The sequence below is a fragment of the Nothoprocta perdicaria genome, unplaced genomic scaffold, assembly GCF_003342845.1.
Source record: "Nothoprocta perdicaria isolate Ctin4 unplaced genomic scaffold, notPer1 scaffold_210, whole genome shotgun sequence".
NCBI classification, from domain to species: domain Eukaryota; kingdom Metazoa; phylum Chordata; class Aves; order Tinamiformes; family Tinamidae; genus Nothoprocta; species Nothoprocta perdicaria.
The window spans coordinates 1,179,078-1,201,220 of record NW_020455317.1 but is presented as its reverse complement, the minus strand read 5'-3'; the positions used below and the strand labels follow the sequence as shown (position 1 = coordinate 1,201,220).

The 22,143-nt window shown below is 50.8% G+C and overlaps 1 protein-coding gene across 2 annotated transcripts in view; it reads right to left on the bottom strand.

Moving 5' to 3' along the window:
- Window positions 1-22,143, bottom strand: part of HIPK2 (homeodomain interacting protein kinase 2) — a 77,154-nt gene that overhangs the window by 4,865 nt on the left and 50,146 nt on the right. The window contains exons 6-11 of one of the 2 annotated variants that reach the window (XM_026038499.1): window positions 20,287-20,449; window positions 17,669-17,888; window positions 15,782-15,903; window positions 11,576-11,718; window positions 10,716-10,895; window positions 7,507-7,791 (exon numbers count right to left, since the gene is read on the bottom strand). In XM_026038499.1, coding sequence (XP_025894284.1) covers window positions 7,507-7,791; window positions 10,716-10,895; window positions 11,576-11,718; window positions 15,782-15,903; window positions 17,669-17,888; window positions 20,287-20,449 — 1,113 coding nt within the window. The remainder of the gene's footprint in view (window positions 1-7,506; window positions 7,792-10,715; window positions 10,896-11,575; window positions 11,719-15,781; window positions 15,904-17,668; window positions 17,889-20,286; window positions 20,450-22,143) is intronic. The other variant, XM_026038500.1, reaches the window with a different exon arrangement.

Genomic DNA, 22,143 nt, shown 5'->3' with positions numbered 1-22,143 from the left:
CTCGAGCGCACATTTTTCCAGGAGGGAGATCCCTGTCCCAGGGARCCTCACCTCCATCCCCCCTCTCCGGCACGTCCAGCCCAGAGCGGGCAGCTCCCCCTGGGATTCGGGATGGCCAAGTCACCTTTTCCACTAAATCATGCATGGAGGGGCAAGTTCCCACCACACAGACTTCTCCCGGGCTGAACACCAGGATCCCGGGTGCCCAAGGAGGATACGAGCCCTGTTGTTCTGGGCACTGTGAGAAACACATAGGGAAACAGCAAATGATGACAGGGATGAAGTTACTGCACAGGAGCCAGGACACTGAGTGCAGCCCTCRCAGGCACAGGGATCTTTCGGATGGGGATGGGGCTTGGAGCAGCACTGTGGCATTCCACAAGCAGGCAGGGAGCGCGGGATGAGAACACCGAGACAAGAACAGCAACGTGTCTTCAAACGGACAACCTATTTGATGGAAGATGCAGCAGTTTGGGTACGGTGATAAAAAAAAACATAATATTGAGCCAATAAAAATGACTAATATTGTGTCAGTGTTCCTCTCTCCTTCAATAGAAATGCCTGTAATCACCCATTTATGAATATCCACATTGCTTGCCCTTTGCAACCCCCCTTGGCTGCAGGTTGGGAGAAGTTATAAATTCTCTACCTCTGACAGTTATTACACTTGGTAAGGAAGATGCAAGTCACTGAACAGCTTCCTGACAATTGATAAGGCCTAGCTGTTTCTTTTAGAGCCCCTTACATAAGGGGCTTAGCTGCAGAACTGGAAGTACTTGCTCTTGCCTGATACTTGATGCAGGAAAGGCTGGATGGTTATTTTTCTGAGATCCGAACTACTTATTATTGTTTTAGAACGGGTACATTTTTCCCCAATTTGGTTGAAGGACTGTCAAAGAAGGGATCATGCGGAGCCTTGCTCAAAATGTTACAGCTCCCTGGTTACAAAAAGAAAATCAAACAAATTTGTTAGCTTAAATAAATAAATGACTCAACCCCCAAACCGTTCAGGAGAGGGGGAGACGGGCAGGATATTAAACTCATTTTACAGATGGGAAACAGAGAAGGACGAGAGCTGTGGTCCTGCTAGGCCTTGTGTAAGAGCTTAGCACTCCTAATAAGTGTTGTTCCGTTGGACTCAGCTGGACTACACCCAGTAACGGAGCTCGAGCACGTGGGTAAATATTTGCAGGATTAGGGCCTAAGTGATTAGCCTCCAGATTCAGCAGGCTGCATCACTGCAAGCGCATGAGCAGTGCCACTGAAAGCACACGGATTTTTCCTTCCCCCGCCTTTAGGAAAAGTGACGACCACAGTTGGTGTTGGAGGACACAGAGAAGTCAATCGGGACTATCCAGACGCTCCGAGCGAGGCAGCTGCTGCACCCCTGCCTGCCCCACAGGTTAGGGGTGGGGATTTGAAAGGCATCAAAGGCCCAACTCATGCTGAAAAGCAGCTGATTCCTAGGCTTGAAGCGACACGTTGTGCTGGAAAATTGGAGCCACAAGAGCCAGCGTTCCCCCTGCTGCTTTGTAGCCAGGCAGCAACTGTCCTTATCCCAGCTCCCGCCGAGGGCTCAGCCGCTCTCCCTGCTTTGCAGGCAGCAAAGTTTATGTTAAGGCCCAGCCTGGCGCAGGGGCCTCCCTGCTCACAAGCCACCAGGACTGAGAGAGGCCCGTGGTGCCCGAGAGCTTCCCCTGCCGCCGCCGTGCCCGCCGCCGGAGCCGGCTCGCGCAGTCCCCGTGCCCCGGCCACAGCCCTCGGGGATGTCTGAGCCTGCACAGGAACAGCGCCTTGGAGCAGCCTCGTCCCCGTCCTCGTAACCCCGCTGCAACTGCATCCGCCTTCCCTCCTGCGAGGGCGGGTGGGTGCCGGCTGCCTTGGGTGCCCTGGATGCCCGGCGTGGGGAGGCGCCGCTCAGTCCCCTCTCCACCAGGGAGGCGGGCAGGTGGCCAGAGCGGCATCGACTTCACCTGCACAGGCCCGAGCGCGCTGGGCCCGGAGCTCAGCAGCTGCACTAGTCAGCGCAGCTCCGCAGGTGTATGACGCGTTGAGGAGCTGCAGCCCGTTCCCGGTCTGTCCTGAGGAGCCTGTTCCCAAGCTCAGACCCCAACAGCTGGCGTGTGCCCGCCGTGGGGACGCAGAGCGCGGCCGTCGGTTTTATCAGCCGTGTGAGACTGCAGGGGCAAAAGGGACACGGGTGCCCGTGCCCCAGGGTAAGGAAAGGTTTCCGAGGGAAATCTGCAGGGGGAAAGGCATGGACACAAGTAGGAAACTGAGGCATCTGTGGTACTGCTAAGGGGCAGGCGTGGAGGAGCAGAGCGAGGGCACTAATGAAAAGAAGATGCTTTGAATTAGGTGTGGAAGCATCTTTGAAACCGTCTCTACAACCAAGGACAAGGACAGGGACAACAGCACTTGTAAAACAAAGCATTGTAAGGGGAGATAACTTCTACTTGCTGAGGGCCCATCCCTCGAGCTTGCAGTGTGATAGCATTTAATGAGGTCTTTTTTTTCCCCTACATATCCTAAGCTCTACCAGAGGCCCATAAAAAAACAAATGGAGTCAAGGGGGCACAAATCTGGGTGCATTCTTTGCTTGCACAAATACAGACCTTATACAGGTGGCTAAGGCTGCAGCAACACAGGCTTTCACTGCTCAAGGTGGCCACGTCAGCCTCCTTGCACGGAGGAAGAGAGCAGCTCCCCACAAGGGGCCTCCCGACCGGGAGCGTCACGGCACATCCTGGGAATTGTGTATCCCAGGTCCCTCTAAACTCAAAGCACGTGTGCACACCCTGGAGTCTGTGGCCTCAGAATAAGCCTGCTCTTCCGAGGAAGCGCAGAGGCAGCCGGCAACACCTCGCACCACGACCACAACCCCTCTCTTGGCGCTGAATCCTCTCGCCGCGCGCTGCGGACGTGCCCCTCTCCCGCCAGGCCGGCTCCACCCGGAGCTGCCGAGCGGCTCCCGCCCTTCTTCGGGAGTTCTGCAGAATTCCACGTTGGTGATGGGAATAAAAACTCATCGATTCTCAAAACTCATCGTGCTTTTAGCCCCGTGCCCCTCTGCGAACGGGCAGGCTCCAGCAAACACGCGCCCTGTGCAGGAGGAGCGTCCTCCGACGGAGCCTCCACCGCCACTGCGGCACGATGTGAAGACGCTGAATAAGGACCTGCATCAGCCCACGCTCTAAACAAAGGCTCACACGGCGACTGCCCTGTATTTTTTATCATCCTAAATAAAAAAAAAAAAGCAAGAATTTGGTGCCAGCGGAGATGGCCAACGAGGCAGTTGCTCAGTGTGCCCAAACCGAGCTGTGGTCACTCTCTCTTGCCCAGAAATACACCTGGAAATATTCCCCTGCTGCAGGCACTGCCTGYCCCGGCGCCTCTCCTCCCTCCCTCTTATCCGTAATTCAGTCATCCCGAGATGCACTTGTGCCTCTCCAGTCTATATTTAAGTTGCCCCTGCTTTATTTTCCCCACTTGTTAGCTTTGGCAATATTTAATCAAGGGGAGGTTTATATTTAAACCCCGGCACCATGYGGAGGTGTGGGCTAGGGAGCACTTAGCTAGGTGGCCGCTGCCTACAGGGACTGCAGTAGCACTGAGGGACAGCCTGTCTATCTGCTTGACCTTCTGGCTACAGCACTTGGGTGGAAATGCTTCTACCAACTATTTGTAATATTTATAAGAAAAGTGGAGTCTATTTATAAGAAAACAGTCAGGTCGGTGCTCTGTTTTGACCTTCCTAAGACCTTCAGGGATAACATTTAGACCCAAAGTCTTCTTTCCTGAATACACAACACTCGGGATATTACTTCAGAGCCCAGCAGCAAACATCTCCTTGGCCTCCAGGATCCCTTTGTAAAGGGGCCTGTCCTGCGAGTCGAACAACCCACTGYTGATAAGCAAACAAGATCATGAAACTGCTTCCTGTCCATTTAATGCTTTGTATATGCACTTTTTTTCCTACTTTCTATAGGATAAAAGGTCAAATGGACAACTGCAGGCATCAGAAGCAAGGTAAGAATGGCTTAATTCAGMCGAGATGCTCCCTTTTTAAATTTTGATATATTTATATTTACTTCCCTTTTAAGATACATGTTTCTATTTTTTTTAATTACTACCTTTATGAAAAAAAAGATCAGAAYGTACTTATAAATACTTTCCTGCCCAAGAACAAAGAGCCAAAACAGACCTGTTGGCAATTTTGAAACCTCTCTAGATTTCAGCGTGTTGGAGCTGTTACTCTCAAACCTCCACGGATCCTGCAAAAAGCCTGGGTTTGGACAAGCAGAKGGATCTAATGGAAAACCGGGGCCCTGGAAGGCACCAGGCCTTCCCGAGGACAGTCCTGGTGGCCACTGCTAGCCCAGGCCCGCCGGGAGGCCCAGCAGGCRGCCCCCTCGGAACAGGATCCAGTCCCCTCGGAACAGGCTCCGGTCCCCGAGGCCGCCTCGCAGAGCGGGACCCCAACACGTTTGAGACAAATGCGTTTTAGSCGTTTTAGGCGGCCGGTTTTAAACCAGGCCCACCCGATCCTGTCCCACAGCTGCGTTTGCCATTAGCTGAGGGGAAACTCGGCCCGTATCACGCGGGATTCCTCAGATTTTTCTTTCACCTGTAAAAATGTTGTACTAAAAAAGCTCTCCTGTGCTAAAAGAGCTCTCTCTGCTGCGCTGGTACTGTACAAAAAAAGGCTTTTCTGTCAGAGTAAATCCRAACTGTAGGGCTCCTTCACTGCCCTAGAACCATCTCGTGCATCAGCGTTACTCATCTTTTCTAAAGTGAGATTTATGAACTCCCATCCTACCAAAGGATGGTCTGTTCCAGACACAGGAAGCTCTAATTTCTCTTCCCTGAGCAATCAGTGCAACAAAAAACAATCACTCTTGCAGGACACAGAGAGATGCTGAAAGTAACAGAAAGGAGTTTTGCAGCAAACCCAGGGGTTGAGGAGGCCAATGCAAAGACACCACACGTATCCATTGGGATCAGGCAGTATGTTTTGACTGATCTGTCTCCACCAATATTATTTCTGCAGTCTAACTAGCAGCTAACGCTGCTCGGATGTTCCAGGATCACCAGGATGGAGTTTCAAGTTATTTTTTACTTTTCATCCCCACACCACAGCTATTGGCCAAGAGGGCAGTATTTGCCTAAGTAGGGGTGAGACTGCATTCTTTGAGCAGTCTCATTTTAACCTCAGCTGCAGATCTTGAACATATAGATACGGGTTACATTAAACRTATACTTTACTGTCACTCCCACTTTTCTTGGGGAAAAAGAAGTCTATGGGTAAGAAAACTCTGAGGTACTTTTCTAAATGTGGCACACTTTCAACTGAAAACCTCTCTTACTTGTTAGGGACCAAGTTCACCAGCATTTAGTGCTGCTACAGCTGCTTTGGGTGAAGGCTACATTCCCTTACACCAGCTGAGAATCTGGCCTTACGTCTGTCTAGGTCAAAAGGCTCTGAACAAATTGATTTCATTCTCCCTGAGACTTCAAGCAGAAATTCTCACGTGGGACATGCTGTTTTCCATGTGTTCCTCTGTCCCTAATTCTCCACTCACTCTGGTTATATATACACAGACAATTTAACTCATTCTGGAATTCCAGAATGTGCCTTCAAACAGGCTGCGTCCATGCAAAAGTCTCTGCATTGCTGAGAAATTAAATCTAGCACTTAAGCTTTGGCCTTCCAGGAATGCTGTAGTCCTGGCACTCTGTACAGATATGCCATATGGATATAAAAAGTAGCCAGGGATCTGATCCCGGGCAGGAGCGTGTCCTGAATACGCCTGAGTCATAGGAAAGACAGTTTGTTTATCTAAGCCGGGCTCCTGGGACTACTCTGYTAACCTCTCTGCAAACTTTGCGCAAACATTTAAATACCCCCAGCTCCCAACTTCATTTCCAGACATTTTCCAGAACTTTGCTCTGTCTGTCTCCCTGGAGAGGTGCTAAGTGAGGAAACTGGTCCGATGGCAGTAAAGTTGAGGCTGAGGAGACAACTGTCAGCAAGTGCCTGCAGGATCACAGCTCTTCCCCTCACCCCCTCTGGGCCCAAACACAAAAGCACTTGCACGTAGTTTTCCTCAAGCCTGAGACTGGCACCTTCGGTGGGTAAACGCGCGTGCAAATAGCTCCCCTTTCCCTTGGGATGCCTGCTGTCCAATCTCACAGCCTTAGTTTTCAATGTCTCGTTTGTCCTCCTTGTCCCACAAGAGCCCTGATAGGGGGGGCTCCTTATTCCTGATTCACCTGACTTCCACCTGACCTTTGTTTAGCCCTTTCTGGAAATAAACTTGCTGCTTCTGGGGTCTCAGGTAACATATGCCTAACAAACAAATACTGTAACATATATATACATACATACATATATATATATATACACACGTGTGTGTGTGTATATATATAATGTATGTTACATGGTCCTGTGATCAATGTATCTTATAATGAATGATTTCTYCCAAGGCAAGCTTGACTTTGAGAGGCACTGAGCTCTTACCACCCCAAACTGAGTTCATTTGAGGTAGGGAAAAGGGGAAGGAAAAGCTGAAGTCGCTGGCAGGAGGAATTTGGATATTACAGCCATAGATGCCTGAATTATATGGTTTCTCTTTACAGATTTGTAGTTCCTTGAGGCCAAATGCATCTCATCTGTTCTGTGCACATTTTCAGTGCTCCACTTATCACCACAGTGCAGAGATAGAGATATTTCTAGTGATTAAAGGAAAATCTACCGTGGAACATGTCCTAAAAAGACAAAAAAAAAAAAAGAAAGAAAAAAAAAAGAAGCCTAATTCTCTCTTGACAGTATTAGAAGTGTAAGGTTAGAAGACTCCCAGCTCAGTTACCAACGTAAAGGTGCCGTAATTATCCAGCTGTTTGCAAGGCTGCTTCTCCTGCAACTTACAAAAGACAGTGACATCTTGTGCCTGACATCAGATGGGAAACCTAGAGCACACGCATGTGATGAAGGGAGCTGGGAGGACAGCCTTGGAGCAGGAAGGAAGTCCTCCCTCATGCACGGCACCCATCAGCGAAGGCAGCTGTCCCGTGCCTCCCTCCTCACTCTGGACTGCGTGCGTTATTGCTCTGAGGAGCAATCTCGGTGCCACAGTCTTTACACCCTTATCCATCCTCTCTGCAGAGCCAGGCAAGGGCCATCAACCAAACCCCCCGTTACAACAGCTGATGGATGTTTTGTCAATACGATCAAATTGCAGCATATTTATTGCAATATATTTACTGCTATTAAGTGTTTACTGCAACCATTACGGGTWTTCAGGGCCTTTCCATGGAAAATGCCGTATACAGAAGGTGTCAAGTAATGCTCTTTGCAGATGCATGGATCTCTTGGAAAGAGCAAAGGCCGTTTCGAACTAAGCCTGTGTCTCCAAGCCTGTATTCGTGTCTCTGTTTGAAACAGCTCTGGCGTTGCAGGGCTCGCTGCCCCCACGCCTCTGCAGTCCCCTCCTCGCCCCCACTCACCTGCTGGGCGCCTGCTTCTGCTCCTCCTCGTCGTCCGTGTCGCTGCTGATGGTGATGACGCTCACGGCGGGGCTGGGCGTGTCGGGGATGACGATGGTCTGGCGCTGCCGCTCGCGCCCGCCGCCCGCCGCCGCCGCGTCGCCCCAGCCGCAGGTGGCGGCGCTGCCGCCCGCGGGGCTGCCGTGCAGCAGGGCGCAGCGCGGCGGCGTGTTCTCCTTGACCCGCTTGGAGCGCTGAGGCGAGCCGAGCGACTGCGAGGACGGCGCGTCGTAGGCGGGCGCGTTCCTGCAAACGGGAAGGGCCGGGAGGTGGTTACGGCGCGGGGCCCCCTCGGCGAGGCCTCTGGTTCTGTCGCTCTGGGAAAAGGGCACAACCGGCACGGTCGCCCCTTCAAGGGGCAGAATGCCCCATGTGGCACTATCAGAATTGACTCAATAGCTTCTTTCAGGAAAAACAAACCAAGACTTGTTTTTTCCCCCCACCAGAGATTGCCAAATGAGAAATGCTGCCTCTTGGAAGTTAACTCGGGATGGTTTGTGCCGGGCGGCAGAGGCTACTCACAGAGCCCAGGCACACCGGGGACACACGGGCTGGCACAGGAAGGAACAGTGCTCCAGGGRTAAGCCCTTTCTCATGCACCAGAGGAGCTGCACGATGCCCCAAGACCAGGTATTAGTCTAAATACCTACTWGTTTTCTTGGGCAGAAAAAGCTAAAAGTAGTCTTAGAATTTGTTGTGGAAAACAACAAACACTTCTGATGAAAACTTTTTGGGTTGAAAATTCAATTTTATATTTAAGATTTTTTTCTCAATTAGCAAGCCAATGCTTCTCACTCTAGGACAGTGGTGTCCCAAGGACTACAGCACCCAGGCAGGAAGGTAGAAACCCAGTTCCAGTCCATTCCATTTCCACTCGTGACAGCAAATATAAATCAGAAGGAAAAGAACAATCTTTATCACGCAATGGAAAGAAATTCTCAAGGCCTGTGATTTTTCCAGTTTTCCCACTTCAGTTTCTCTGCATGAAATACAAGAGGGCTCACTTGGAACAGAGGTCTAAGTACAGAATCTTTGACCCAAGGAGTGCAGCACATGCAAGTCTACACGTGCAAATCCAAGCACACTGACTAACCCTCACTTCACTAATTCCCCAAGTTTTCTTTTTTACCTTCTTTATTTCTTGTATTTATTCTTCCCATTGCAGAACCTTCACTGATTCAAAAAGAAAAAAACAAAGTTCTGTTTTTGTTCTACAGTGGGGCCTGGGCTGCTTTTCCAGTTTGGCCTGAAAGCTAACAAAAAGAAGAGGTGACATCTATCAAAAGGAAGTCCTTATGGACATATCACACTATTCCAACTTACAGGGGGTCTTTTGCATAACAAATGACTGCACAGTAGCATTTGCAGTGCTCTTTGAATACCAATGAGCAGCATGGAGTATCCTTCCCTCAGAAGGAGCGCATTCCTCATTTGGATGATTTGGATCATGTGGATTCAAGAGCGTCACCATTAATGAAAACGTAGAACTGCAGAAACCAGTTGCTCTGAAAGTGCCTGGACACCAGGCCGAGGAAGGGGGAAGCGAGAGGAGAGCCCTGCACAGGCCATTCGTGGCAACAGGCAGCCCCTTTCACTTGGCTTGCTGGGGACACAGCTGCCTCTGCTCTGCATCATGAATGGACTAAGACAGCTGGAGCCTACCCAAAGTAAATGCAACATTAGAGAGCAGATAAATGGGAAGGATTTAAATAGTGGCCTCTTCACCAGAGTCAAATTTGTTGCAAGCTCAGAGCTCCTCTGGCCTCTGCCCAGTCACCCAGGAAAACCACAAGCTCTTTTGTTTTCATCACTGCACAAGTGGTGGCCCATTCTGGATCCCTCCCCTGCTCTGCTTTATTTAGTTATTTATTTAATTTGAGCAAAACAGTTCAGCAGACAGACTAGTTTCACAATTGAGAGGACTTCTGCCACACATACTTCTTAAATATCTGTGATAGGCCCTGTAACCATCCTACAGTTTTAGTGATATACTGTGGCCAGAACTAGTCTACTTCTCACGGAGCCAAGCAGCCCTAAGAAGTGGCAGATCCAAGCGTTTAAGGACTGCCTCTTTATGAGATGTCCTTATAAAATGCTCCCTGTCTTATGCTGCCATGATTTTGAAATGACCAGCATGCATATATGTTGCCGGTATATAGTGATGTAAAGCAGTACACAGGGGATAACCATCTAGGTTAGGAGTCAGAGAGCTTCAAGGTGGCCTAAAGTCACCTCTGTCCCCTGTTCTGCGTGGTCTACAACTGAGAATATAGGTCATCATGTGATTGCTTTTGAAAAGGCAGATCCTATGTGCACACACGTGGTATATAATCCTGAAGAGGTGGTCCYCTGAAGATGCAAGTGCCCTGTGGATGCTGCCCCTCAGGAGTGCTGCTCTGAAACCACGTGGCAAGAGCTGGTTTGGCGACAGGGCACTGTGCCATACTGACACCAGCACTTGAGGACATAGCTATACATTCAGTTACAGGGACCACAAATTATGCCACAGTCACTGTGGCGTGATAAGCTCCCTGAACATGGCCTGACTCTTCTGTCTTGGATCTCCTCTGTCCACTACCTGCTGTACCCAGTGAGTGCTAGCTGAGCATTCAACACAGCTCACAAGCTCTTACTCCCCACTCTGCTTACCTGGCTGTACAAAATGTGAAGAGTCCAGGCACAAAAAAAACATGACCTAGTCATGCTGGACATGAAACAAACCTTGCTTTGTCCCACAGACGTCAGCAAATCCTACCCATKCCAGCATGTTTGCATTCCAGTGCTGCACTCAGAGCAACCCAGGGCAGGACCCTGCCTCACCAGCAACGTACAGATCCCCTGCACGTATCTGAACAAGGGACTGGCGAGAGGCACTTTGTGATGAAAACTGGCTGCTGAGGCCTCATGCTCTCCGTGTTGAGCAGGGGGTTGGACTAGATGATCTCCAGAGGTCCCTTCCAACCTCAACCATTCTGTGATTCCCTGACTCACAGAACTTACCTGAGGCCCCACGACCTGCCCGTGCTGCGGCCACCCCAAGCAGCGAGCACCCAACCCGCAGGCCCCCCACCCCACCGTGCACCCCTTCGGTTCTCACGGCCACGCCGGGGGATCCAGGGAGCCCCGGGGAGGCCGGGGCTCCGAGCGGGCCGCCCTTGGCGCGCACTCACCGGGGCGCCGCCGGGTGCTGCTTGCTCTTCCTGGCGGCGGCGGCGGCGGCGGGCGGCTGGCGCATGACGTGCGCGACGCCCACGTTCACGGGCTGCGCCGCGGGCAGAGCCACGTGGCTGGCTAAGAGCGCCGGCTGCTGCATGATGGGGTTGTAGTGGCTGCCGTGAGCGTGCGTGTTTCTGCAAAGGCGGGAGACAGGCACACGCTGGGAACGCAGCCGGACGCTTTCGGGCACCTCCCTGGCACCCTCCCACCAAGGTGCTCCCCTCCAGGGGCCTCTGGCAGCTCATCCCCAGCCCCACCGACAGCTCACRCTGATGGGGCTTTTCCCAGGAAGGACCCTTCCCGCTGGGAGTGAGCTAAGGGAGTGCTTAGAGCATGATGCTCTGTTGCAAGCACAGTCAGCCAAAGAGCTCTGGCTGCCTGAAGTGTGTGCCAGGGGCTGCCACCTCCAGCCCTTCTCCCATTGCTCCACAGCATTGGCAATTGTGAGACACTCTGGCCCGCTCTGCCCAAAGCCCCCTGCTCTTCTCCCATCTTTCCCAGAGCTGGGGAGTACTTCAGGGAGCCCTGAAATCCCACTTGGATGAGCCTCTTCTCAAAGAGGCTGCCTAACTTTTCACTAGGGAGAAGACTTGGGTTTACAGAGCACCCTCCTGTGCCCACACAGGATATCTGGAAGAGCTTCCTGAAAACCAGCAAGCTGCTGGATCTCCATGGTCACAACCATGCTCTTGGAATGACTTCTTACACACAAACCCTACCCAGAAAGTGCCCCAGTTCGGAGGCCACCTCAGAGGCAGGCGTGGGCAGGGCCTCACGGATGCAGCGGCCCCTTCCGCGAGCGCTCCCCAGTTACCTCCAGTCTGCCAGGGGCTGGGTCCCGGCCATGGACTCGGGGATGACGGTCGCGTGCTGGACAGACGTGTGGGTGGCCACTCCAGTGAGCTGCTGCCAGGCGGGAGGGAGCAGGATCTGCTGCGTGCCGCTGGGCCACGCTTGCTGTGGAGCAGAGCAAAGACTGCATCTCAGCAGGGATCCTCACACGCCAAGCCTCCGAGGCGGCCCACGCTCAGGTGGATGCCTGACGGTGACCATGATGAGGAAAGCAGTAGTATCTAGCTCTCAGCTAATGCTTTGCATTCCTAGATCACTAATACTTYCAGGAAACCATCGCAAATCCACTAAAAGTTACCAGTATGGAGAGGATAAAGGAGGGTAAAAAGTTCCTGCCCTCCAGAACAGCAGCCAGKTTTTTTCAGGGAATGGGAGGCATTGAAAGCAGCCTGCATTTCAACCCAAACAACAAACACATTTGCACCTTGTAACCTGGATAACGTGGGTCATCCTGTGCTGGTGGCTCCATGCTGGAGCTGGATAATCTTTTGCAACCTGAAGACATTCTGATTCCTTCAGAAGAAATCCCCTGGCTCCTGTGTGTGGCCTGAACCAGCTTCTCACTACCCGGGCCAGGGAACACGGGAGCATCAGTGACAGCCCTCGTGGGGCCCAGTCGGCCCCACTACTCTGAGGCCTTAAAAAGTTACRTAATCTCTGTAAAGAGGCTACGCTTTAAAGATAATTTCTCCTTCTAGGCATGCATTTGTCCCCACCTCCATCACCACAACAATCCTGGAAACCACTTCCTTAACTCRTGGGCCCTCTGCAGTCCTCCAATTAAAACACAAGCTCTTCCCAGATTGGCTCCCAATTCTGATTGCCTTGTAATTTTCTGCATTGCTGAGTCAGATGAAAAGGCTGCTCTGGCGAGGCCTCTCGGCAACACCTGCCCAAGGAAAGCTGCAAGGGATGGACAGTCACAGGGCCCCTGAGAGCCGTTCACATCAGCAGCCATAAGCACAGGCTGCTGCTGGGCAAAGCACTGAGAGGCAGCAGGCAAAGGGATGAAAGAAGGAAAAAAAGACCCTTAAAAAAAAATAAAAAACCCAAGAAACGAAACCCACCAGCTTTGATTTAGGAGAGGCAACTAAATTATTGTTGCTCTCAGTCTCAGGAGACTACCTGGATTTACTTGTGAAGAAAACTGCTTCCTCCCTTTCCAGGAAGGGAACTGAACCAACGTAAGCTCCGTAAATCTTGATTCAGTGCCAGGGTCCAGGCACAAATTCCTCACTTATTAGGTAAGGACCACTGAATCATTTAATCTGCAGATAAGACTTGTCTAAGCTGATCCACTAGCACAGGGCACAGYGCTTGCACATGGGAGGCTCGTGCCTGCAGGCTCAATCTGCTCTCAGCTATTGCATTACTGGGAGATTGCAGCGAGTGCGGGTGCAGTGCAGTGTGTCCCCCCTGCCACGGGGCTCCCATCCACGCTGCAAAGCAAGAACAACTAAGGCAATAGGTGTCTTTGTTCTGGAAACTGGTGGAAGTTCGCCGGGAAAGGAGTTACAGTGAGGGGAGTTTAGGGCGTTGTTCGAGGAGAGGGAGCTCTTCGCAGCCATGCCATAGGAGCAGGCCAAAAAAATGTAGAAATGTGTCCCTTTTGAGATCTGGAGCAGCAGAGGTTTTAGCAAAGACCTTTTCCTGTCTCTGTGCACACAGTATGTGGATATACTTGTTGGTGATGTATGTGATATGTGATAGCTAGCAAGTATGTGATACACTTGCTTTGCACCTTGCAGGCTGCCTGTTTTGTCTAAATCTGTTTTTTCTACTACGTCCCAGTGTGCAATATGTAGTGACAGAGATACTCAAAAGAGAAGCACAACCTTTGCCTTGGGTGCACTCCACCTGCTACCTTCCCACTTCCAGGACTCCCAACCCCATACAAAAGACATAGGGAAGGCCAGATTCCGGCATCTGGCCGCTCTCCACACGGGGATGCAGCAGGGCTTTGCCGCTGCAGGAGCTGTCCCGATGTGGGCAGGCACAGGGACCCGCATCGGGGACCGCCTCGGGGAGAGGAGACCGATGGCACCGCACGGGGCTGGGAGCACCATGAGCAGCTTCACGAGCACCATGGCCTCACCTGGTTTGGGACACAAGCAAGGCCGCTGGGAGGACAGAGGCAGGATCTGGAGCGCCTACTCTCTCCGTAGGGACAGTGCCCCTCGTAGTTAAGGCAATAGCACAGCCCAGGCTGAACAGTGCTAGATAGGCAGCTGTGCATGAGAGGAATAGCTCTCTGCTAAAAGAGCTGTTCAGAGACTGGATGAGACTACAATGCACTACAAAGGAGCTGTGTTTTTCCATTCAGGAAACTGGAATTGGGTGTGGATTTGTTTATTGGATCAGCTGCTCAGCCCTAGCTGAGGGAGGCCTGCGGGCACCAGATGCCACCAGCCTCAATCAGTGTGYGTTACCACCAGAGCAGAAGTCAGTGCTCCTCACTGTGCCAGACAAACTGATATATCAGCAGACAGACTGCCTCTCCTTTATTAAATCAAAAATAAAAAATCTATTCAAGTGAGGAGCATTTCTCAGAACCAGCTTAAATTCCCTCGCCTTAGTGACAATAAATAAAACGTCAATAGAAAATACTAGAGGAGCAGCCCATGAAACTGGAGTCCAGGTAAGAGGCACATTGCAGAAAATGGCAGCAAAGCTTCTCTTGAAAACTCACTCCACTCAGCCTGCCCGGCCTAGACAAGGCCACCTTGAGAATAAAAAAATCAATTGTAGGTTCCAAGATCTTGCTGTCTTCAAGATACTTCTGAACCCACCCTCAACCCTTTCATCAACGTTGCACAGCATGTCACAAATGCCAAGGCCATGTTTCTATGTGCCTCAGTAGGCCTGACCTTCAAAATGGTAGGTGCCTGTCAAGATAAAACACGTACTTCACCCAACCCCAGACTGGCTTTTTGCACAAGGAGGTCCTTGCAATTGGGCCTGCACAGACAGTTCCTTCCTCTCAAATTGTTTGTGTTTCCCTTGCCTCTTAGACCCCTTTGCCCACCAAACAAGAGCAATGGCCCATGCAGGACATCATGACAGGCCTCAACAGAGACCGATTTAGCGCTGCAGCAGGCTGGTGCCAAGCAACAGCCCGCTAACMAAGACTCCTATTAGGAATGGGCAGGGCACATTAGCTAATGGAAATCATGTGGGCTGCAAGTCGTGTTYTGCTCTGTCTTCACCAGATAAGCTGGGTTGGCAGCTGGCACAGGAAAGCAACTGCATCAACTGCCAATGGCCCATCTCATCCCGGTAATATCTTACCCTAGCAATCCAATGTACAGATACAAACCTTGAAGCCTGCTGGTACCTGGGTGCATATGAACACTGGCATTAAAGAAAGCATGGTGTATGAAAACTAACCCTGAGTTGGAGGCATGCACTTCTGACTCCTACATCCCCCTTCCCTGGCTGCACATCTTAATCTTGCTCAGTTTGCTGTCAGAGACATCCCCAATACTGGCAGAACTACTAAGGCACCAACTGTTTAAAAACAGAAACTAAAACCCAAGAGGGGCAGATTCACTGAAGCCAGCACAAGGAGGAATAAACTATTCCTCCTTTCTGAGAAGCTGGAATTCCCCTTGAGGGAGATGATCAACTGTATCCATTCAATTTATCTTTTCCTCCTGAAGAAGAATCATGCACTTCATATGAGGATCTTTCAGGCAACTATGCCAAAAACTGTGACTGCCAAGGTGAGTTCCTTGGCTGCCTGCTCCTTGCCTCTGTCCCTCTGCATCTCTCTCTCTCATAGTATCTATCTCACAACTCATGTGAAAGATGTTTCCCAGCAGGATACAATTGCCTACATTTCCTGGACACAAACTGCTGCAGAGATCATGAGTTCATGAGGATTCTGCAAGGTTTCTGCTGATTCCTCCTCTCCTATCTGAAGAGGATTGACTCCTCCTGAAGAGGACTGAAAACTTCCTCTGAGGCTTCCCACTGATTTCAGTGGAGAAGCACTTCTTCTACTCCCATCCAGACCCCGAACTCAATGTTGTGCTGGGAGAGGGCTGGACATTTCACACAGAACTGCTGCTCTTATCTCCAAACTGCACCTCACCAAAGCTACTCTCCTCATCCTCCAGCTAAATAATGAAAAGCACCTGCTCTGCTTGGTCTCTTCAGAGCTCGTTACCTGTGCGAGGAGTCCTGGCTGAATCTGGAGAGGCTGGGCCCCCGGAGCCTGAGTGACGATGGGAACGGCGTTCTCCATCCGAACCGAGTACCCAGCGTGCTTCGAAGGGGACGCTTGTAGCCCTGTTCCGTGAGCACAGAAAGCACAGAATCAGACATCAACAGCTCCTCAGAGAAAGCAGCTCTGGTTGTCAGAGGCATCTAACTAGTGGATGTTCACTGAAACTACAGTGTCCAGGACCTCTGAAAAATCAGGCTCTCTGAGCCTCACGTATACCATTCCAACCCAAAGTCATCCACCAGATGCTGGCAAACATGATGCATGCATAAGRGTGCATAAAATATATTTTTAAGGATATTAGCAGATTAACTGAGTTCATGTTTTCACCTCAAACCTGGTGGACACCTCTCAATACAGTGTGTACTGGGAGAAGAGGAAGTGGGAAAGGGAACAGTTTCTCTTCCTGGATGTTCTTTGGTTTGACAACAGAAAAAAATTCTTGCTGGCTGAAAAATGCTGCCTTGTGGGAACACTCTCAAGACTGTGATCAAAGTGTGGCAGGAATGCAGAACTGACTATTCACTCAACCTTGGATAGGTGATTTGCTCTTCAACAGCTTCTCAAGACTTATATTTAAAGGGTCTGAATAGAAAGAGTAAGCTAGTGCACTCCAAACACCAACCACTGCTGGCTTAGCCACACATCAGCCTAATTGTGCTGCAGAAAGGCTACCACTCCAGCCCTCTGTGCGTGGCAGAGGCYGCTGCATCACCAGCTATAGAGCTTTCTCAAGACATAAAGGGGAAGATGTTAGCTTACATATTCTAGCAAACCATTTCTGAATGGTCTTAACTGCGTACAAAAAGTCTGCCTAAATTCGCCTAGTTCAAAGGAGCTTTGATAATCCTGGAGAATATTTAATAAGTGTCTAGAGATTGCTGCACAAACAGACTTGGAGAAATGAAGAGGAGAATTTGCACCAGTGGAACTACGGTCTATTTAGACCACTTCTTATAGTTACCTGGCTAGATTTTGGAAACTCCTCCAGCACGCAAAGTCAAGAGAAGGACAAGCGACTAAGACGGATCTTTCCTGATCCGGGTGCCAGACAGCGCATCCACACACTCTCAGTTAGAAAAGCACATTCACAACATCTAGGTTAGCCAGAACTAGTGGGCTAGCACTCCCAAAGTGAGAGTAGGAACTAGTCCTCAGAGCTGCTCCTGATTCAGTTGCTCCTGTGAGTTACTGAGATCCCTTGCAATGCACGGACCCAGTCCAGACAGGCACATCTGAATCAATACACGGAGCCTGGGAGGGAGCAGCCACACTTTCTGCTGGCATAAACAGGCAAAGCTGCTCTTTGCACCAAGGCTGCTGCTGCTGAACTGCCGTGATGAAAAGCCAAAAGTGTCTGTCAGCAAGGGAAGCTCCTCCCCAACACCACATAATCTCTGCTGCACTAACTTCCTAATTCCCCCTTTTGACACCTGAATCWTGGAGAAGTGATTAACCACTTATTTACATACTGATGTGCTAGGGGGTAGTGTTTTCATGTTCACCATACTGAGGCAGAAGCTCCTCAAACAGKTCCATTCAGGAAAGAGCAAGGCAGGAATCACACTCACTGCCCGGTGTTTTAGACCAGCCGTGTCCAACCCACAGCGTGAAGGCAACACAGTGCCCACGAGATCCATCACTTGCAACACTCCCTCCTGCTGAGGCCGACGTTATCTGCAAGGACTTCTCTGCTGATACTCATCAGGCCAGTAATTCTACTTCCAGATGGGGTACGCTAAGCAAAGCTTGTTCCAGACCACAGCTGCATGGAAGAGCAGTGGGGAGGAGGGCAGGGGCTGGCTGAGACCTGGCGGAGCTCTCACATACCTTGGAAGCCTGGCGGGCAGACGATGAGAGCTTGCTGGAAGGGGTCAGGCCGGGCGCAGATCTGYGCGGTTCCCGTCTGCAAGGGCATGCTCCGCTGGGCCACCGCAGCCATGGACGCCGCTGAGGGCTGGTAGAGTGCAGATTGGTAATTTAGTATGGAGACTTCGGGGTTGGCTAAGGAAATAGTGGCACTGGAGGAGGTGGGAGCCAGGTTGGCGGTCTAAAGGAATGATGGGAATTAAACAAAAACAAAACAACAACAAAAGAAATGAGGGAGGTGGGTAGGCTGGAAGAAGCAAAACCCCTCCCGCCAAAAAGTGAAATTATATTTAAAAAAAAAAAATCAATGAACCAAAAATAAAGGAGGGGCAAAACAGGACACTAAGGAGCACGAAGCAAGGGACAGGGAAGGGAGCACGTCCTTGGTGAGGAGACACAGCGGTACCTAGTGCGGTGCCTCCGGCCACCCACACCACCCACACTGCCCCACAGCCCCACAGCAGAACCGTGGCCCCCGTTTAGCCCCACACTGGCCTTCACTGGAGGAATACGGAAAATAGGTACAGGAAATGCTACCACCCCTGCATCAAGTTGTTCTCCCCTTGTACATCCAGCTCTAGAAGAAACTCGCCTTGCAGCCTCCCCTCTACCTTCTCCTCTGGCAGTTCATGCCCCTTGGAGTATGTTTGGAATTTGAGGAGTCAGAAGGCACAGTATTAGGTAATCATAATACTTCTAAAGCCCATATTTCACTTAGCTTAACGTTAAAATCAGTCAGAGCAGAAACTGGCACAAATTTTGGAAAAGCCACAAAATCTAGCTGAGCTTTCTGCGAAACATTTAGAATTTTTAGGGTAACTTCTATTTCACTTGGACTGAGTCTGCAACAGGAGACCAGCCCCTAAGCAGAGTTGCTGCTGCTCTCTGAGACCATGCCCTTGGCGTACACGCCGGAGAGGTCAGGACCTGCCCCATCCCTGCCACCTCCAAACGCAGCAGGGGCCGTGATGGAGGCACGTCGGACGATGCTCATCCCACGGTGATGGATGAGCAGGATGGAGAGGAGGCTGCAGAGGGCAGGGGGCTCCACATCATTCGTTGCCCTCTTCCCCAGCAGGCCCGGGATGGGCACCAGTGCTGCACTGGCACCTCATACTATGGGGATGAACATCTCTGCCTCCCTTTTCTCTCCCTGTGCAACGCACTGAGTAGCAACCCCACATGGTGATTATGTGAGTCCCAGCTCAGGAGTGCCAGCTGGAGAGAAAGCGCAAAACCTTGAGGTTTTGCAGCAGCAGGGAGCATCCAGGAGCAAAACTAGATGGTAGGATGGAGAGGAAGGCGCAGGCTCTGCAGCTCGTTCAAACTGAAGCTCCCTCCCCAGCCAGGTTTCTACCACTGCTTCGAGGCACACTGGGCTGGCCATGCCCGTCCCGCTCGCGGGAGGGTTCGGGGTCACTCACTGACCTCCCGTCACTGCTGCTCGGTGGCAGGGAATGACGGCGTTGGGAAACAGCTTCCCAGGAGCGGTGCGGTGCTAACGGTGCCTCTGTCCCACCAGCCGGGGCCTGGGAGAGGGCACGGAGCTCAAACCTGCTCTTCAGTCAGAAGAGCTCGGGAACAGTCGGGAGCAGACACCAGAGCCCACAACCAAGCTCTGCTCCGTGTCTCCGTACACGACCCACCTCGGCGCGGAACTGCTTAATGAACTGCTCCAAAAGACCTGAGGCAGCGGGCGCGCCGGCGGGCTGAGTCCCGGCGGCTGGATGTGTAAGTGGCACAGAACACTGCGTGCACCTGGCAGGGCCTTTCGGCTCCCCCGCTTCCGAAACGGCGCCGCCAGCTCCGCGGTGCCACTGGCAGCCTCTACAGCGCGTGCGTCTCCGGCAGCCTGGCTGAAAGGACGGGAGCTCCTGCTCGTGYTGCAGGCTCCTGGAGCCCTCTCCCTCCACACCTCCCTTTCCCTGCTGCAATACAGTGYCCCTGTTAATGGCTTAGCCTGCTGATCATACAAGATTTGCCAGCACAATAAGCCCCCAAAYTAAGACCTGTAAAACTATTACAGGGGTGCAAAGGACAACTACAAAGCCTGAGCCCACCGAGGCAGAACACAATGAGTCCAGAGCGGGCATATGTGCACACCCGCTGTTGCCTGTGGCACGTGAAGCATAACCAGTGAGAGAAGGACAAACACTGCCACCAAACTCATCTTTCCTGCTGATCTGTTACAGTACTGCGTCTGCTACACAAGAGTTTAAATTATTTTTACCTTAATACTAATTTGCAGAAGTGCTGTGAGATTGCAAATGCCTCTGCCTGATCCAGAGGGCAGTCCTGCTTGTTGCATTAAGGGCCTAAGGAGCTTCTCCCCATAGCAACCTGCCAGGTAAGCGGGATTTATCACCTCTAGTGACAACATAAGCAATGAGGGCGGCATCTGACAGTCACACACAGTGCCCGAAAATTAGTGCTTGCATGAGGAGAAGAGAATGAGGAAGCGCTGACAGCGAGAAAGTACCATATTTTTGCAGGAAAGTAAAAGGGGCCTTTGTGTTTCACATCTCGGACCTGCTGCCGTGAATGTTTCAGGCCCTGGATGCTTCCAGTGATGCTCTTACCTGGTTGTGGACCGTGTTCAGCTGGTTGTTGAAGGTCATGGTCAAGTTGGTAGATGTGCTCGGGGCAACGTGGGTGATGAAGGGCGTCTTGCTCTGGTTCACCGTGTCGTACATGTTCACCCGCCGCTTGCAAATCTCCATGTTCTGGAAGCAGGACTTGACGCTGTGCAAGGAAAGGGGTGACAAGTAAGGGAAAGAAAACAAACTAACCCATCAATGGAGAAAGATAATGGTTTATCACAGCAGCCCAACACGAGGCGTTAACAGCAGGAGTGGCACATCCTAGGCTCATAAGCACTTCTTTGCTATTTTATGTGCCACTAATACTCAACCACTATTAGTTTCAGTTAACCCTGCTTGGATTGAATAGGGCCAAAAGGGTGTCAACAAGAAGACTGACTGGTGTTCCCTCTTTTGGTGTACATCTAATGTGGTTTTAGAAGGCTTCTGCAAGGAAGGTCACTGTTCTTGTCACTGTTTTTAGTCACCAAGACACCTGAAAAATCCTGTTTGTCCCTTTTGAGAAGTAACTCACTGAGACCTCGATCCAGCCACGATAGTTAAAACTTTGTTGGTGTTTGAGCACGTCCACAGATGCTTATCTTAAAAGCACGTGAGCTGTCCGGCTGCAGTTAACAGGACAATTCACATGCTAAAAGCTCCTGCCACATCAGAGCCATCAGCACCCTCAGGGAACCCGGTTCTGAGGTTGGCTCAGACTGAGAATCAGCTCCTGGGGCCAGGAACACAGCCTCTCCCTCTACACAAAACTGCCCTTAAATATTGCTGATGTGGCCGAGGAGATGTTGGGAAGTATTGTATGTTGTACTCTCAGCAAAGCAAATGCTGAACTGGCATCAGACTTCGGGTGTCTGGTAGGTGGAACTGTTAGTACTAAAGCAGTATTWGTGGCTTAAGAGATAATACTATAGTGACCTGGTGCAAAACTGCAGTTTTTATAAAATCTCTATTCTCCAAGATCCGAAAACCTGTACAGATAGTACCACAATTTTTCCACAACTCACAACTTGGTTGTGAATGGCAACTTAGGATAGTGTAAACTCATTTATTTTACTTCAGGCTTTCAAACGAAGAAAAGAAAAGTAAAAATCAGGGACACAGTCGTACACAGAATTTCCTTTGAAATGATCCAAGCTGCCAGAGGCAGGGCAAGTAAAGGCCTCCTCATGTCGCATGACTTTTGAGAAAAAWATGCCCTTTTTTCTTGTTAGTGCAGTAATCATCCTTATTTTGATTCCACGTAACAACATATAATTCATATTAATAAAATACTGTGTTCTCACTGTAAAAATAATGATTAAAAAAAAAAGGCACAGAGCAAAACAGGATCAAAGGACCAAAGAGTACAAAACAGTGTAAGATCCATGCAGTCAAATACGTGAAAAGGGGAGCTGGGCTCGCTTTGCTGTTTGACAGGAACCATGCAGAACAACTCCTCATGGGCTGCTTGAACCTACAGCTCTCTGAAGCACAACCACAGCAGAAACTCCTCCCAGAAGCTCGGTCTCCCACACATTTCCCCTTCCTCTGCTGCCCGATTTGCTTTTAGGAGAGATTACAACTCCCAGCATCTCTGGAGGCTTTGAAGTTTTCTACGCTCAAAACCACAGGCAATCACGGACAACATTTCTATCAATCCGCCACAGTAGCTGCAGCTTTTTGCTCTGCACTTCCAACGGGAAGCAGCTTCCTGGGGTTGTGCACCCACCTGGCACAGCATTTAGTATTCAGGGACGTGGTGCTCAGCTGTTCTCTTTTGGGTAAAATCCTCGCCCCTGACAGTGGCTTCAATGGCATTTTCCATCTTTCTGGGGCTTTGCCTGAGCAGCAACAAGG